The 16,102-nt window shown below is 38.3% G+C and overlaps 1 protein-coding gene across 5 annotated transcripts in view; it reads right to left on the reverse strand.

Moving 5' to 3' along the window:
- Positions 1 to 16,102, reverse strand: part of PLCB4 (phospholipase C beta 4) — a gene marked incomplete at both ends in the record, with an annotated part of 92,604 nt that overhangs the window by 149 nt on the left and 76,353 nt on the right. For 3 of the 5 annotated variants that reach the window (XM_081998067.1, XM_081998066.1, XM_081998065.1), the window contains 5 exons: positions 2,779 to 2,815; positions 4,941 to 5,027; positions 5,453 to 5,510; positions 7,248 to 7,349; positions 11,948 to 12,123. In XM_081998067.1, coding sequence (XP_081854193.1) covers positions 2,779 to 2,815; positions 4,941 to 5,027; positions 5,453 to 5,510; positions 7,248 to 7,349; positions 11,948 to 12,123 — 460 coding nt within the window. The remainder of the gene's footprint in view (positions 1 to 2,778; positions 2,816 to 4,940; positions 5,028 to 5,452; positions 5,511 to 7,247; positions 7,350 to 11,947; positions 12,124 to 16,102) is intronic. The other 2 variants (XM_081998069.1, XM_081998068.1) reach the window with 1 other exon arrangement.

A 16,102-nucleotide genomic window follows, 5' to 3' on the forward strand; every position in this document is an offset into this window, starting at 1 on the left:
ATGTTTTATATGATAGTGTCTGGGTGAAATACAGGCAGAACACACTGAAGATATATGTAATAACATTATGTTTACCCCCCCAGTGTCATTCTGTTTTCAAAATCAGATGTTTTTCTCATGTCTACAAATCTTTGGGAAATACTTTTGATCCTATTCCAAGACTCATGGATTGACTTTCTGAAGATGTGTATGGTAAAATGCAGAAGCTCCAATTTTGGAGGAGAAAATTAGGCAGATCCCGATTCGACTGTTTCTCCTGATAGGAAATGTCTTCGGGAATGTATGCTTCACCGCTGTTGTGTGAGTACTGCGATGTGTTACTTCCCGAAACGTTTAGAGAGTTCATCTATGATCTGGACTTGTTTCTTTCATAAAGACAAGGAATGACAAAAACCCACTGATATAACATCTTCCTTGCAGTAGGCAAGATTTTTAAGTACTAATTTCTTAAATAATAATTTTTAAAAAATAATCTCCATCTGACCAGGAGATTCTTACGATTATAGACATGGTGTTTTTCACCTCAGGATTAGACTACTGCTATATGCTCCATGGGATTATACACACGAATCCACCTGAAACTGTACCCAAATGCGCTGTGCAGAATACAGCAATGATCGTATGCCAGATCTCACTATAAACTCTGCAAGACTCGGGCTTTGCAAGCAGAGTTAAAGAACCATATATAAACGGTAGCTGGCCTGGGAATCCCCTCCTTAGAGGGAAATTCCCTTCCTCTCCTCTCCCCTCTCTCTCACACACAGATAAGCACAAACGTACACTTACTCCTCCTGTGGCTCAGTTACAGATTAGAAGTTCTGCTTTCGTTTGAAACTCTGCAGTTTAAAGGAACTGGGAGTCACCATCTCTTCATTTTCTCTGAGGGCTCTCAATCCGGGAAGTTATTTAAAGCCATAACCCAAAGGACTCGGAATAAATTGACCCAGAGGGCAAGCTAACCCATCTATGTTTACAACCAAGCTCCCGAGGATTAGGACAGGTTTAGGAAGAAACAAACCAAGCTAATATTTTCTTTGGTGTAACTGCTTTGTGTATGTCATGCAGGGAAGAATGGTTACTGGACTTGATTTACATGAACTATGTTCCTCAAAAAGTTGTAAACGTTGCTTAGACAGGGAACTTTGCTACACAAGCTCCTACTTAAGGAGTCACCTATTCTGGATGTGCAAACATGTATTTGCATATGTAAAAATGGGCAGATGTAGATCTAAAGTAATGAGATGCACAGCTAGTAATTTTGCAAGGTATATGTGGGTTTGTGCAGCTGTGATGTATGTGCCGCCTTGAAAAATCTAGCCCTGGACTTTCATAGTCATCATCATCATCTTGGGGAAAAAAGGAATTATGATAATGGCAAAGCAACTGTCATAAATATGATTAAAAATTAATCAATGCTCTCCATTTAAATGAGTTGAAAGCTTGAAAGTAATGAAGAAATAATTTTAACATGAAAATATGGAAACATAATAATAAATCAGTATGTACAACCTCTTCTGAAATGTTGGCTGGATTTTGCCTGTGTGTGAAATGAAATTCCAGATAAAACAAACCCCTGTGTTTCATTCTTAGTGACTCACGCATTTCACATTTTTAAGCTTGTGACTTAACTACTGGCACAGAGTGTCCTATAAATATTCTGCATGCCAATATATGGCGTACGGAATTATTTTAGTGATAACTTGGTTTCAAAGAACACATTAGCATAGGAACAGGACGCCCGTTTTTGCTAGTCTGAGGCTGGTTCAGACGGTGCATTCTGACGTGAACACACAAGCACGATACTCGAAGACGAGCCTTCTGGAAGGCAGTGTTGAAACTGCAGTGAATTCATGAAGTAAGTGGCAGCTAATGGACTCTGCTTTCAACATGCTTGCTCTCTAGTGAGATCTAAGACAGGCTAAGAACCATATACAGTAAAAGAAGAATAAAGGTATTTTCTTCCTAGCCTAATGAATGCTTTTTTTCCTCATTATATGTCCATAAATAAATGTTGTTAAAGCGGGTGCTGCCAGATTCACTGCAAGATACAAGTATGGTATCAATTCAAGAAAATAATTCTGATCAGGCAATGCTGTACAACTGGACGTTCAAGCCTAACACAACTACTTCCCTTGGTTAGACAGGGGTTAATAGACATTTCTTGAGAGTAACAATTACTTAAGGAAGCCACAGCAGCACAGCCATTTGGTAAGTATAATTACCATACCTTGTAATGTGTTGGATTTTGAAGTGAATTTTAAAGCGCTGGAAGCGTCTCTTCTTTAGACACTAAAAAGCTGTTTCTAACCATTTATTCTATATTTTGCTATTCTTAGCATGGAATTACTTATTTTATTACCATACTAATATATGTGGATAACCTTTGTCTGACTATCAGCACTAGCACTTAATCATATGTATGTTAACACTAAAAGAGTTTTCTTAGATCAATAGACACTTCCCACAGACAACAGTTTAGAACTCTAAGCGCACCTTTCAGTAACGACAGGTAACGTACAATACAAGTTACTCTCTAAATATTTCCTCTGCACATCACTGTTCATATGCATCTGACTTTGAGATGCTAAAGCACAAAAATATACTGTTAATATTGTGTCAGGCTCAAATATCTGTGTGCAAACAAGATTAACATTGTGTTCACTATGTCAATGGTACTTCCCAATGGTTGCATTTACAAGGAGGGCTCCAATGATAATGATTTAATTTAGAAGGAAAGCACACTGAAATAATAGTTGGCTTATTATACGTCCATCCTACCTTGTGTTTGAGACACTGCATGACAGGATTTCAAAAGCTGTTTGTACAAAAATAATAATGTCAAAATTGAGTAATACAACAAGAAGCAAATTAAATGAATGAAAACTGAAGTGAGATTGAAAAATTAATGCAAGAAAAACATACATAAACCAAAACAAATTTAAATTCATAACAGTTTGTATTGAAGGCTGTTTCCACCCATAATTCTGCTTTTCTACATTGTATATTTGTATGAAAAATCTCTTCTCTTGTTTGATCCGGAAAAAAAAAATCACGTTTTGAAATGCTCATTAAACAAATACCACCTTTATCTTGATCCAACTAGTTTTCATGCATCAACGTGTATAACAACAAAACCAGATCCAGCTGGGGGCTTGCACTGGTGCACTTTTGGGGCTAAAAAGGAAGTGGTCAAAACAGCAGGTATGAAAATATATGTTCTGATGGATCAAATCAGAGTGAATTAAAAAGCTGTTAAGAACTATCCCTCTGGTGGAGGCTACCACATGCCCACACAAAAGTGATAACCAGCACGTGAATGATCTTACTCCATTTAATCACTGATGATTTAAGCTGACTTAATCTCTGCACTGAAATGGAGTATGAGCAAGCTCATGTGGGCTGTAACCATCTCTCAGTGGCGGAAGGTGTAACCTCAGGTGAGGGAAGTTTCTAATTGCTGCAAAACGTGACTCCTTTAATGACTCACACTTATTTCCTAGCAACCTTGCTCTCTTATACATAACGTGTTTATTGCATTGTGGTTAAAAGCACAACTATAATAATTCCCTCTTGTCCTTATGTTTTTAAAAAATGGATCCAAAGCCCCCTGAAGCCACTGGAAAGAAACTACTGGTAACACCTATCTCTGGATCAAGCCCATCATTTTTTGTCAACTAGGGAGCATTCTGTCGCGCTCTCTACAGTGACGTTACAGATCTGCTGTAGCCCAGTTGCCTCCCCCGGGTGCCTGCCTCTCCTGCCTTTTGATTATATGCAGATATTGCTCAAGAACAGACTGACTGACAGATCCATTCACGCTGGATGATAGAGATGGCACCTACACAAACCCTGTGAGGGAACAGACTAGGAATTTTGGTTGTTGTCCAAAAGGGAGGTGGAGCAATCAGAAGTCAGAGCCATGGTGGCTGGGGCTTGGTGGTGCCAGCTGCCTGCGATCCTACATTGCTATCACTCCCCTAAAAGTTATCCAGGCTGCAGCTTTTGGGGCTGTAGGACTCTCTCCTGACAGTGGATTGCATGTACTTGATTTGCATGTACTCTTCACTTCACGCCGACTCTGCAAAATGGCTTTAATTCAGACTATAACATCTGCCACAGAGTTCAAGTCCTAAACATTTAATAATAAAGAAGTGAGTACATAACCCTTGAAAGTAATGGTTATTAAATGCACCCTTTCTCTCTCACCTCATTAAACGGCTGGGTATAGTCCCCTTGCAGTTCCCATTTGTGTAAGTGCAGTACTGCAAGGCCATGCAATAATTACAGCTCTGCTGGCTCAACCAAGGGAACTGCTCAAAACATAGCATTGCTTCTACCAGAAATAAGATTAGAATTTTCCTTTCCTTGCCAAGTAGTTTTTCAATTAAAAAAAAAAAAGAGCTTATAAACTAGAAGAAAATAATAAGGTATTTTAATTAGGAAAGGATGTACTTGTACAGATAAAACTCCCTCTGCTACAATACATCTCTACAATTCAGTCCAAACTGTCTCTTAGAGTTCAGAGATGCTCTGTGCACGTTTCACCTCTATTTTCCAACCAGCACTAGAAATGTAAGTTCCAAAATGAAACAAACAGATTCGCTTGAGGTACTTCTTGGGAGTAATTAAAATGGATATGCTGGGCCTTTTATGACTGTCATATCTAGCTAACAAGTATCAACGTGCCTGAACAGCTGAAAGGACAGACCCTGGCTAAGCAGTCAAGTTTTCACATGCTTATCTGAAACAAATCTGGTTCTGTATCATTATTTAATTCACCTCACCTCTTCATTTTAACTCCCCAAGTAGGTGAGTGACCGCAAAGAAAGTAATTTTCACACATTTGGTAATGACTTACATTTAGAAGCATTCTACTCAGCCTGATTCTGGTTATTGTTTTCACTAGCTTGCTTTTCTTTTAAGACTTTAAAATAAGATACCTGCTCATTCTGCTTCTCCAAGACTTCTAAATGCTCAAGTTGAACTTTTTTCAACTGATCCATTTCCTTTGACTGCTTCATTGCCAGCTGTAAGCAAGAGAAAATAATGGGGGGGGAAATGCAACACATTATTAACAAGCAAAATAAAAACTTACTTGAAACATATACGTGTATATATGCCACATTGCCCCACTTGGGTGGCACAATACATCACAGGAAGCCTATTACATCACCCAGCCTTAAGAAGAGCTATTACTACAATAATTACACAATATTACACATATTACATATATAATATATAACATAAAAGTAGAAAATACACAACAATGAATAGTAATTTTGTTAATTTAAAATAGCTTTCTCTTAAATTATGCTAGGTCTTTTATACTACAACTATGTAGAACAAAGCAAGGACCAACACCTGCTTGTTTACTAGAGCTAGAGTCTCAACACAGAAATGAAAATAAATATCCAGAAATAGTGCCCAGTGACTTTGTCAAGGTTATAGTTACCCGTTTTCTCTCTTCCAGGAACTTTTTTGTGTTGCTGCTGTTCAGTTCTCTGACTCGTCTAAAAAAAATGCAAATGTTGTCCATGAAGACTCATTGGAAAAAAAGAAACCCCAAAGCTACAATAGAGAGAATCACAAACTCGTAAGGTATTATTTTGGTTTCTGACTATCTGTAGCAAATTGTACACTCCTCTGGCTACATACCTGTACACTTAAAGTGACAGTATGATTGAAGACTTGGGAAAAAAAAAAGAGCAAGACTGTTGTGAATGAAGTTTGCTTTTTCCCTTACTCAAGAGTGGTGGACAGAACTTTAAAAAAATGTTTAATTCATTTGTGTATCCCTTACTGCACTCTGCTCTCAACTTATTTTGGTATATAAAATGTGCTACATCTCCTAACAGTGCTAATGGAAAAATCATCTGATGATCATAAGTAAAGTTATAGGTTATCAATGCTGTAAGGTTCTTAAAGCTGTTCTTTAAGCAAAAGGGTAAGTATTCAATTCATATTTACATAAAATACCTAACTGCAAAGTGTCTCTTCCTAAGATTTCCATCATGAAATATACCAAAAATAGTTCAAAGAGCCAAATCAGACTAACCGCAAAGCCTAAAAACCATAACTGCATTCAGAATGCTTTCAACTTTGAGAACAGATTTATCTCAAGAGCCATTAGTGGAGGTCTTGCATTAACTAAGCACACAGTTACCAAGGGGCCTGACAACTCATCCTCCTGATGAGCTAGGAGTCTGTAACACTCAAGTGACTTAGTTCAGTGGGAACAAGTTCAAGCCTTTTGACCAAAACAGCCCAGTGCCAAGGCGGGAATGTAAAAGAGGAAAGAATGATCCAGATGGCAAGCCCAAAGTGAAGGGGAAACCCCAAAGGCTTATGAGACATCATCATGTGGACTCTGTTTTTATCTATTTATTTGGAAACTTTTATGATAAATAAAAGAAACTTAAAATAGCCACAATGCAGATCAATCCTCCAAAAATTCTCAGCAGTCGGTACTGGCAAGTGTCTCTCTAGTCTCTCAAGTCAATTACGGCTGTCATCCCCAAACGTGCTGTGAATAACCCACTTTTGCAAGTGCAGCAGTGCCCTTGGTTTGCTGAGCCTGGATGCTGGCCAGGTCTCCAACACTAGCATGTAACGAGGCAGAAAGCTGCAGTTCAGTTCAGGAATGGAGAAGCAACATGTGTGCTGCTGGGGAGTACATCTGCTGCTTCTTCACTCCTGTCTTCCATTGCCCTCTCCGCCGATTATCATCACTTTTAGCACTCCTTCCTTCTGTTCCACCTCTCCGCCATGTTACCAGTAGATGAGGGAGAAAGGCTTTCACTGCCACCAGCTCCTGTGTTTTTAGTAATGCTGCCTCTCCAGTTACTCTAACTCCAGCTAGAACCAAACCTCAGACTCTCTTTTCAGTATAGCCCTCATTTCATTTAAGAAGCAACAACAAAAAAGTATAATGCATTTTAAGCACAATGATTAAAACTCTTACAGATGTGTTTCAAACTAATAGTGTGATTAGGCCTACAGCAGTCAGTCATAGCTGGTAAATATAAAGAACTTTTTATTTACCTAATCAGAGCATTACATTTATTAAAAGGATAAATATGAGAAAAGCAAAATTTTTCCTAAAATAGTAATATAAAATATATTCAGCACAATCATTAGACATTGTTTCCATACAAAAAAGCATGGTGTTAATAGAATTAATCCATGAGGTCACCTGTCAGCCTTCGACAGCGTTCGTCTCTTCTCAAGAAGGGAGATCTGATACTTACCTCTCTCTTTCAGCTTTATTTTTGATAGATTTGTCTTGGCTTATGGCTTTGCTGTTCTCCATAGATATTTTAGCCTGGTTGGCACGCATTTCCTTGCTTTCCCTAGGCAAAACCAAAGTTGTTAATGCCTAAGATGCAATTGTTGTTGAGGTTCATTTCCTTTACACTGTAGCTAATTTTGTCCTTGAAGCATTAAGGAAGAGGAAAGAACAAACCATATCAAAATTGTCTTCCTTTGGATAGACTTTATACAATTTGAGCAAGCATTCAGAAATCTCCATTTGTTCCAGAGAATATAATCTGAAAGATCAGTTTAATGCATTTTTACACTTTGAAAGTTACAAGAGGGTATACAATACTCTCTTTTCTCCCTAGTATATGAGTTGTCTGAGTATGAACTACTATCAGCCATTTAGAAAATTCGATTTTGTCTTTTAAAACTACCTAAAAAATTTACAAATCCTGCACTGAACATGACTGCAATATGAGTAGTAACAATATTTGCTAGCTGTGGTATGAGCTGACAGACTTCCTCTTAAGACTTCTACTTTGGGCCTGAAAAGAGTCCTGTGGTTCAGACCATGGTCAGACTTCTTTTTGGTTTCTCCTTCTTGCCCTATGAACCTTGTAGCCTTGTAGCTCTTCAGTGTTTCAGCCAGTGTAGTAGAAAAACAGAAAATAAGTAAATAAATATCCTGTTGTTTTAAAAAGATAACGATTGCGATTCTTTGTTGGGAGTAACAGCACAGATGCTGACTTTCAGCAATGGCTTATGAGGTGTGAGTGAGCGTAAGGCTTTTCGTCACTCTGGGTAAGCCAGCCAAGCTCCAAAAAGGCCGTCCCTGAAGGCTAGCTCTTGCTTTCCGCCTGCTCAGCATTCCAGCACTTGCACCTCCTGATCTTAGAGTGTTTAAATAAACACGAATTATATATGGAAATAAGGCAGCAAATAATGGATTGCAAAGTCCCCAGTAGTGCATAGAAATCTAAAAGTTACTCGTCACAAGCCAAGGCAATGCCTTAGTCTCTTTTTCTGAACGTGATCTTAAGCAGAGTGCTAGACAATTATTGTACTTATTAAGCCAAAATTCTAAGTATTCTGTATGCACAGAAGAGGAGGGGTGTGGCACATAACAGAGTGCTTAATTTAATGAAAAGTTGTCACTGAATCTTTTTTAGCTTGCTTTCATCTCTAAAGGACGTTAATCATTAAACGGCATGAAGAAACTTCGCTCCATGACTTAGATTTTCCACAGTTTAAAATTTTCATTAAAGAAATGCAATGCTTTTTTTTCCCCTCCAAGAGTTCATAAGGTGAAACATTTCCTGAATACAGATTTAAAAGCAGTGGTATCACAGCAAAAATTAGACTGGGTTCTAAAAAATGTTGTCTCGAGAGCACATTTATTTCCAACAGTCCTTTCTCCAAATAAAAGCTTTTATTTTCTATACTGAATTTGAAGCAATTTTCAAGCACACTATCTTAAGAGCAGTACTGAAATAATTTATTTTTATTCCTGTGCTCAAGGATATGAAAAAAAGGTAAGTGTAGGTGTTCAATTTGATTTAGCTTGTTTGCATCAGATATAATTTTAGCGTGAAAGAAGTTAAGAAGATTAGAGGACTACTGTGCATAACCGATGATTTAAAAATGAGACTTTGGCCATGGATATGGCTGAAAGAGCCAACACATCTATATGCAACTCTTTCTCTGTTCTGCAAACTATAATTAGCTTTGAGTTCTGCTGCTGCTGAGTCTTTCTAGGTGTGTTGGGTTTTCATTGCTTGCAAGAAATAAAAAGTGTTATTAACAGAAGAAATTAGAAAGCTCATCTTCCTTTTAAAATCGCCAAGAAGCACTTGTAGGGACCGTTCCTTGTTTCTAAAATAGTGCTTCTCAAAGATGGGGCCAAAGTTCTAATGTCCGTTTACTGCTCAACCGCCTGGCATGGCGCTTCACCTTGGGTCTCAAGTTCACCCCGTGCTGCCCTGGCTGGCAGCACTATGGCACCATTAAAGAACTCCCTCCTGCTCACAAGTGGCGGTGATGCCTGTAGCCAGAGTCAACTGGGAGAAGTAGATAGGGCAGGTTGGTAAAGAAAAGAAGGATTCTGAAAAACGTGGCACATGAACAGCAAGATTTAACTGCCGATTTCCTACTCTATCATACTGACTGCAACTCTGAAATTTATACAAACATGTCTTTTAAAGGGATACTTAATTTTTAGCATGTGACTCTACCCTTAGAATTTATACATATATTTAGATGACATTAAAGTGCATTAACATGTTATTTGATGTCACGAGTATTGTCTGAATGATGAGAAATCTCCTCTTCTATAAAAAAACCCCACAAACCCAAATACAGATAATTTTTCTTTGTCTCTCATCTTATTTTATCTGGAGCACATAATGCTTGTGAATAACAGCTTCACCTCCCCAGTTTCTGAAATGCTGCAAGCTCACTACATCCAAGTCAATAAAGCTAACCCAATCTGGGGAGGCAGGGGGCACAGCACGCCCCCGAGTTCAATAAGCTTCAAATTTTTAGGAGTATCTGCTGTCTTCTGCTTTGTTTTTAAATGAGCTCAAAGCTCAAACTGTAATTGCTTTTTATACTGCACATGGAGGGAAAGTATCTACGCTACAGCAGATAACTACATCACTTCAGATTACTGATCTTGCCTACTACCCCTGTGTCCTCTGTTGTGATAGCTAACTCATTACCTCAGCTCACAGAGAGGGAAGCGGAGAGAACAGCATGCAGACAGCATGATGCACCTCCCACACTGCTCTCAGATAGATTTTTTTTTTTTCCTCTGGTTACCTGAGTTGCCTCTTGCCTATTGCATACACCTATACAGATAAATGCATACATATTCCTACACACAATGTATTCTATAAAAAAGTTTACTAATGATTACAAGTGTAGAGTCCCTTTGGGGCACTATTATTCACATTTCAGCATTTCACATTCCAAATTCTTCTGAAATATTCATAGATTCAGACACAGTCTTAAATTTGTTTTAAACAGGAAAGTCCCCAGTCTGCACATCTGGGGGTTACACAAATTCCCAAAGAAGCAGAAACACACTAATTGCAAAGAATAAAGCAGAAAGAATTTTGAAGGTTGTCACTCGTAGGACAGCTGAGAAGAAAAAGTTCTCAGTATCTATCAGGACGTAGATTTTGAGGTCTGGTTCTTAGTAGCTCTGAAAATAGAATACATGGGGTTGAAAATAGAGCAATACATGGACTGAACACGAATGATTTCTAGTAAGAGAGCAAGATCCATTAATAAGAATATTAGAGCCATTTACAAGAAATTATATAGGGCTGTTTAAACAATGTAGAGATATAGAAAAGCTAAACCCAAAGGCAAAAACTATGAGAAAAAAAGCTTAAAAAACCCAAAACCTTGTCCTAGTGTAGATATAATAGCTGCCCACAATGACAGACTTTATCAAAGTTACAAGAATACGAAAATACGTACAGAAAAGTAACCAAAAACTTACTTTCAAAAAGATGAGGGGAAAAAAGTCGTACTCCACAAACAGGCTATACATTAGTAAATTATCTTCTAAGCACTGTAGTGAATTTCAAATAGGACAGAAAAGAGGACTCTTAAAAACAAAGTGATGAGATTTCTCTGGGCTGATGCAGTCAGGTATGATTTAGAGATACAGTACGAAGGACTGCACCTTCCTCTGGCTACTACCTTTTGAATGATGCATTTGTATTATAATTTAACAATCTTTGGACTTCATTTTTGACTGGGTATTTATTGCAGGACAGCTTGAATACATAAGTTAACACAGAGATTAACATAAAGATGAGCTCACTAAAAGCCTTTTGCTGGGACAATTCTCTGTTGGATGGAAAGCTTGCAGGTCACAGCATGTGCTCTCTGATGCAAAGATATGCTGTTTTTTCACTCAGGAATTTAAGAAATCATTTCAATTCCTTCTTCAAATGTGATTCATTTATTCCCTTTTCCCCATGCTTTTTATGTGAAAGATGCTGAAGACAATTACATATGAATATATATATATAAGTATGAACATATATATGTATGTACACACACATTTTGCATTCATATGCTTTTAGGCTGCTTTGCTTAATAGATCACAGCATTAAAAAAATCGTTACTCTACTTACTGTTATTTCTAACACTCTGGATACGTTGTGTATTTCATTTTATTTAATTTCAAATGGGCAGGATGGTTAATTACAAAAGCAACAAGACAGCAGTGCCATGCAGTATCTTCTGTATTCCCAGTGATTACAATAGGATATTGTAAGCAGATAATACATCAGTCTAATGTAGCTTATCCTGCTACCCGTTGTTTTTATGATCTCACTTTTCATGGATCTTATAACCACCAATGCCATAAATACACATGTCCGCAACTGCTAGCAACTCCAAAGGATATTTCCATATTTGATACTTCTCAGTTTCCAGCCTCTGAACTGAAGTTCCTGGGTAAAGTCTAAGCATTCACAGTTTTACAAACTATTACCACTTCATCGCATCTGCTACCTTTAATGAAGTTCAGATAATCTAAACCAGTTAATCCCATTCCTGCATCTATCTAAACCTTGTACGATCGCTTCTTTTACTTCTACCGTGCATACAGCCCAGGACCCTTGTCAGCAGACATAAACCAATCCTTATTATCAAGTAGCACTGCCCTGCTCACCTGTCATGTGAAAATTTTAGCTGCTGGGTTTGTTGTTCATGAGCGTTAATCAGCAGTTTCTTCAGTAGTTCACACTGTTGGTTCAAGTGTAAATCACGGATTTCTTGCTCTTCGGCACTGTGTGTATTGATCATCTCAGACCACTCTTTAGTGTGCTGTGCCACAATCTCTTTGACCTGTAGAAAAGTAACAACAACTTTGCTGGAAGTTCTCAGCTAGGCTAGGACACCAGCTGTTACTGCTACTGCAGATGATGTAAAGACAATCATAAAAAAGATTACAAAGAATGCAGCTAAATTGTGAAAAATTAAGTTAAACAAATGAAGTTGCTTCACAGAGTAACAAAGCCGCTGAGGACACTATGGTATATTACAAAAACAGATATAAAACAACCACTACTATTAGGACTCCATTATCTAAAGTGCTCTGAATAAATTGGCTGCATTTATGTTCTTAACCGTATTACTGTTATTTTAAAACCTTCTCTAACACTGAGTTCGTAATAAAATGGTTTCACATTTTTTGTTACCAAGAAAAAAAAATGTATTAAAAGCATTGAAATTAACAACAGAAAAAACCTAGCGAGTGGGATTTCTCTGAGGGCTTAAATACAGTCTTTGATTTTTGTGGAGACAGTTTTACAAACACAGTCAGTTTACAGAGAAATCCAGTATTTAATACAACATGAATGTGAAGATGGGCTATGTATCTTTGTTTTATATTCATTAAGTCAGCAGGGAATCTGACAAGTATTCTTCTCTTGCTTATCTCCCAAGACTCATAAGAATAATGAGATTAAAGTTTTGGAAAGCTCCCAAGAGACAATATAAGAAGTCTAAATCACCAGAGTTGTTATTGTAAGAATGTATTGCAGTCAATGATTTAGAAAAGAAGCTAATAGAAGGATGTATTTTATTATCCTTTAATAATTATCTTTGGCTATTTTGACAAGATATCCTACTTTTCCATAAATGGCATGCAAAATACATCTCACAATAAACCTATGTTCAAGTAGTCATTTCAACTGCTACTATGGTACCTAATAGCATCTGGGTCATCTTCTATGAAAGCCAAACCTTATTCTTCAAATAAAAAATTGCCACCATATTGCTCAGCAAGTGAGAGACTGATGCCAGTATTTTAGGTGTGGGCCCACGTGTGAGCTTTGCATAATGCGGAACAGACTCTCCCGCACAGACCGACGATGGTGAAAGGAGACCTTAACAGCCTCGGTCTCCGTCTGCCCTGGAGAGGCTCCTCTGAAGGCCCTCCTGCACAAAGCTCATGTTGTGTAATAAAGCTGGACTCCTAATGAAAAAAAAGAAGTGAGTAACTTTGTAACAGATGACTACCACTACCTGAAACCTAGACTTGCATTTAGCTTTAGTTAAATAATGGTCCCATATCAAAACAGGTAAGATTGCAGGCAGAAGCAGCTGATAGGGAGCTACCCGGAGTTTTCTGCAGCTGTCAGAAAAAAAAAAAGAGGCATTTTGAGGCAGGATATCGGTACGACTAATACAGGCCTAATTCATCAAGGTGTTTAAGTGTGAGTGTACTTCCAGCAAAACGAGCCATGCTTATTTTTGTGCATGTGGGTAAGTGCACTACTAAGCCAGAGCCTATCAACTATGAAATGATAAATACACTGAAGGATGTGGAGCAGTTAGTGGGTGTAGTATCTTTAACATGATGTCTGTAAGGCAGTACTGCTGTCAGAGCCAGAAAAACATGAGGATTCAGTTTTAAAATGGGTCAAAATAAATGCTTGGATGTTGGTAAAGAAACTCACTTTTCAGATGGAGTTTTTGAAAGATTGAGAGGCACACACTCCAGCTCACCTCTAGCACCCACCTAAGGCACTTAAGCTAGGACCAAGTTTAGTCCAAGCTCCTTGTATCGCTGATGTGAAAAGGTGAGCAGTTTCAAGCAGGATTTATCACACCTAAACACTGCCTGGAGATGCCTCTCATATCTACAGGCCTCAAGCAACTGGATGCTTCAGTTAGGTTTTATGAATCTCCTCTCAATAGTGATCTCGCTTGGCTTATCAACGCCCCAGGGAGACCTAGAGTGGACTTCAGGGAGCTAAAAGTAAGCAACGGCTGAAGTTCTTGGGAAAATCCATTCCTTATTTATTCTCAATGCAGAGTTTCCAGATGGAGTCAGCTCCATCCACGATTTGGAGAAAAAAGGTACAGGTAGATCCAAAGTCCTGAGTAACCGGGTGTAATTTGGATCACAGCAGAAGAGGGATCACATACTCAGAAAAATTCTGTGGTTACAATGTTAGAAAGTATTAATATTTTAAAAAGACAAGTGCTATCATGTGACCCAGGAAGCAGGCAGAGCCTGCAAATCACACCTGTGTACCACACGTCTTGGCACAGGAGCCAACACATGGTTCCTTACACAGATTTGCGATTCAAACTGCCTTCCTGCAGAGAATGCTCTGACTGGGCTCTGTCCCCTTTCAAACATCAATAAAATTGTAGCGGGAACTGTGACAGAGCTGGCCAAGTATTCTCCTCCACCGCTTGCTGCTGTGCGACTCTTCCATACAGCCCGCCACTTAGGACTGGGTTTCAGACTAGTTTGAAGTATTAGCAAGTGCAAGGGATATTACCATAAGAGATCTGACTCCTAGTCACAGTAAGAGCGTTTTACATTGCCCTAGATGGACAGGCAGGCATTTCAGTAAACAAAAAAAGAGTTGGTTTTTATTTAAAGTCCCCTTACACTGTAGAGGAAATGCAAAACAATCTTTGAATGAAATTCAATTATTATGACTTCATAAAACAGTGAAACAAGTAAGTGTAGAAATAGCAGAAGCTATGGTGAAAGCAAGTATTTTGTGACTTAACTGCAAAGAGCGAGAAACAAAGACTCAAGGGCCCACTGCAAATGAATTATGTGATCATTGTTTTTAAATGCATAATGTTAGAGACAGTACACAGGAACATGAAGGCAGGAATCCTATATCTCAGGTACTCTGATACCAAAGAATCATAGAATCCTAGATTATATCGAGTTGGAAGGGACTCGTAAAGATCATTGATTCCAACTCCCAAAGAAGAAACCTGCAAGGAGACTTAAGCATGGCAGTACTTTAAGTATTCAATCTGAGAAGACAGGAAATAAGAATCATAAAAAAAAATGCACGTGTTCATGGGCAGATGTGCTAGTGATGTGCTACTAATTTCAAAGTAATAATTTCAAAGCATGCTGACTAAGGAGCAGCTACAGCTCCTTGTAAAACAAGTTTTTGTCTAAGGGTGGGAGAGAAAGGTAAGATTTCTTTTCTTAAATATCCTGCCACCCAGAAGTCTCATTTCAGGCAGAGCAAAATATAACCTGATGAGACGGACGTAAGGGATTTGCCAAACACCAGTTACAGGACTTGAAATAGCCAATTTGACTCAGATGCAGATGACCTGGAACAGGCTGCCCCAGGGAGGCGGTGGAGTCACCATCACTGGAAGTATTCAAAAAAACGTGTAGACGTGGCACTTCAGGATAAGGTTTAGTGGGCATGGTGGTGGTGGGTTAATGGTCGGACTTGATGATCTTAAAGGTCTTTTCCAACCTTAATGATTCTGTGATTCTGACCTTAGAACTCAAGACCATTAAATCATCTGAAATCCAGTTTTGCTGCAGCTATGTGATACAATTCAAAGTTCAGTGTAGTAAACTCAGTGTACATCCCTGCTTTTCTCCAATTTATTAGCATCATAGTTAAAACATCTATTTCATTTGCACTGGGCTGTGCTCTTGTCCTACTTTGCACTAGTAAGGTAGTTGCTTATCCAAAAGGATAAGCAAAATAGCCATTAGCTAACTTCTCTCTTTCCTGCTCTATAGACTGTGTTTGCAAGCCTGTCCTTTCATCTGTTCCTACACTGGGCCTAAGAGACTAATCAAAATCTCGATAAGGAACTTTCTTTTACACAGCATATATGCAAGATGTTTGTTTAGTCACTAAGTTCAAGCAGCAATAACCTTTGAAGTAATCTATCCTTTTTTCTTTTCATCCTCTGCCTGTTTGATATTGGGACCTACTTTTCTAATGCAGGGGAGTAATTTGCATCTGCTAGGTTAATTGTGTGTGAAGTACACATCGGGACATTCAGGTCTAATTTAAATATTTTATGCCAA

This window comes from Phaethon aethereus, assembly GCF_964289735.1.
Source record: "Phaethon aethereus genome assembly, chromosome: 3".
NCBI classification, from domain to species: Eukaryota; Metazoa; Chordata; class Aves; order Phaethontiformes; family Phaethontidae; genus Phaethon; species Phaethon aethereus.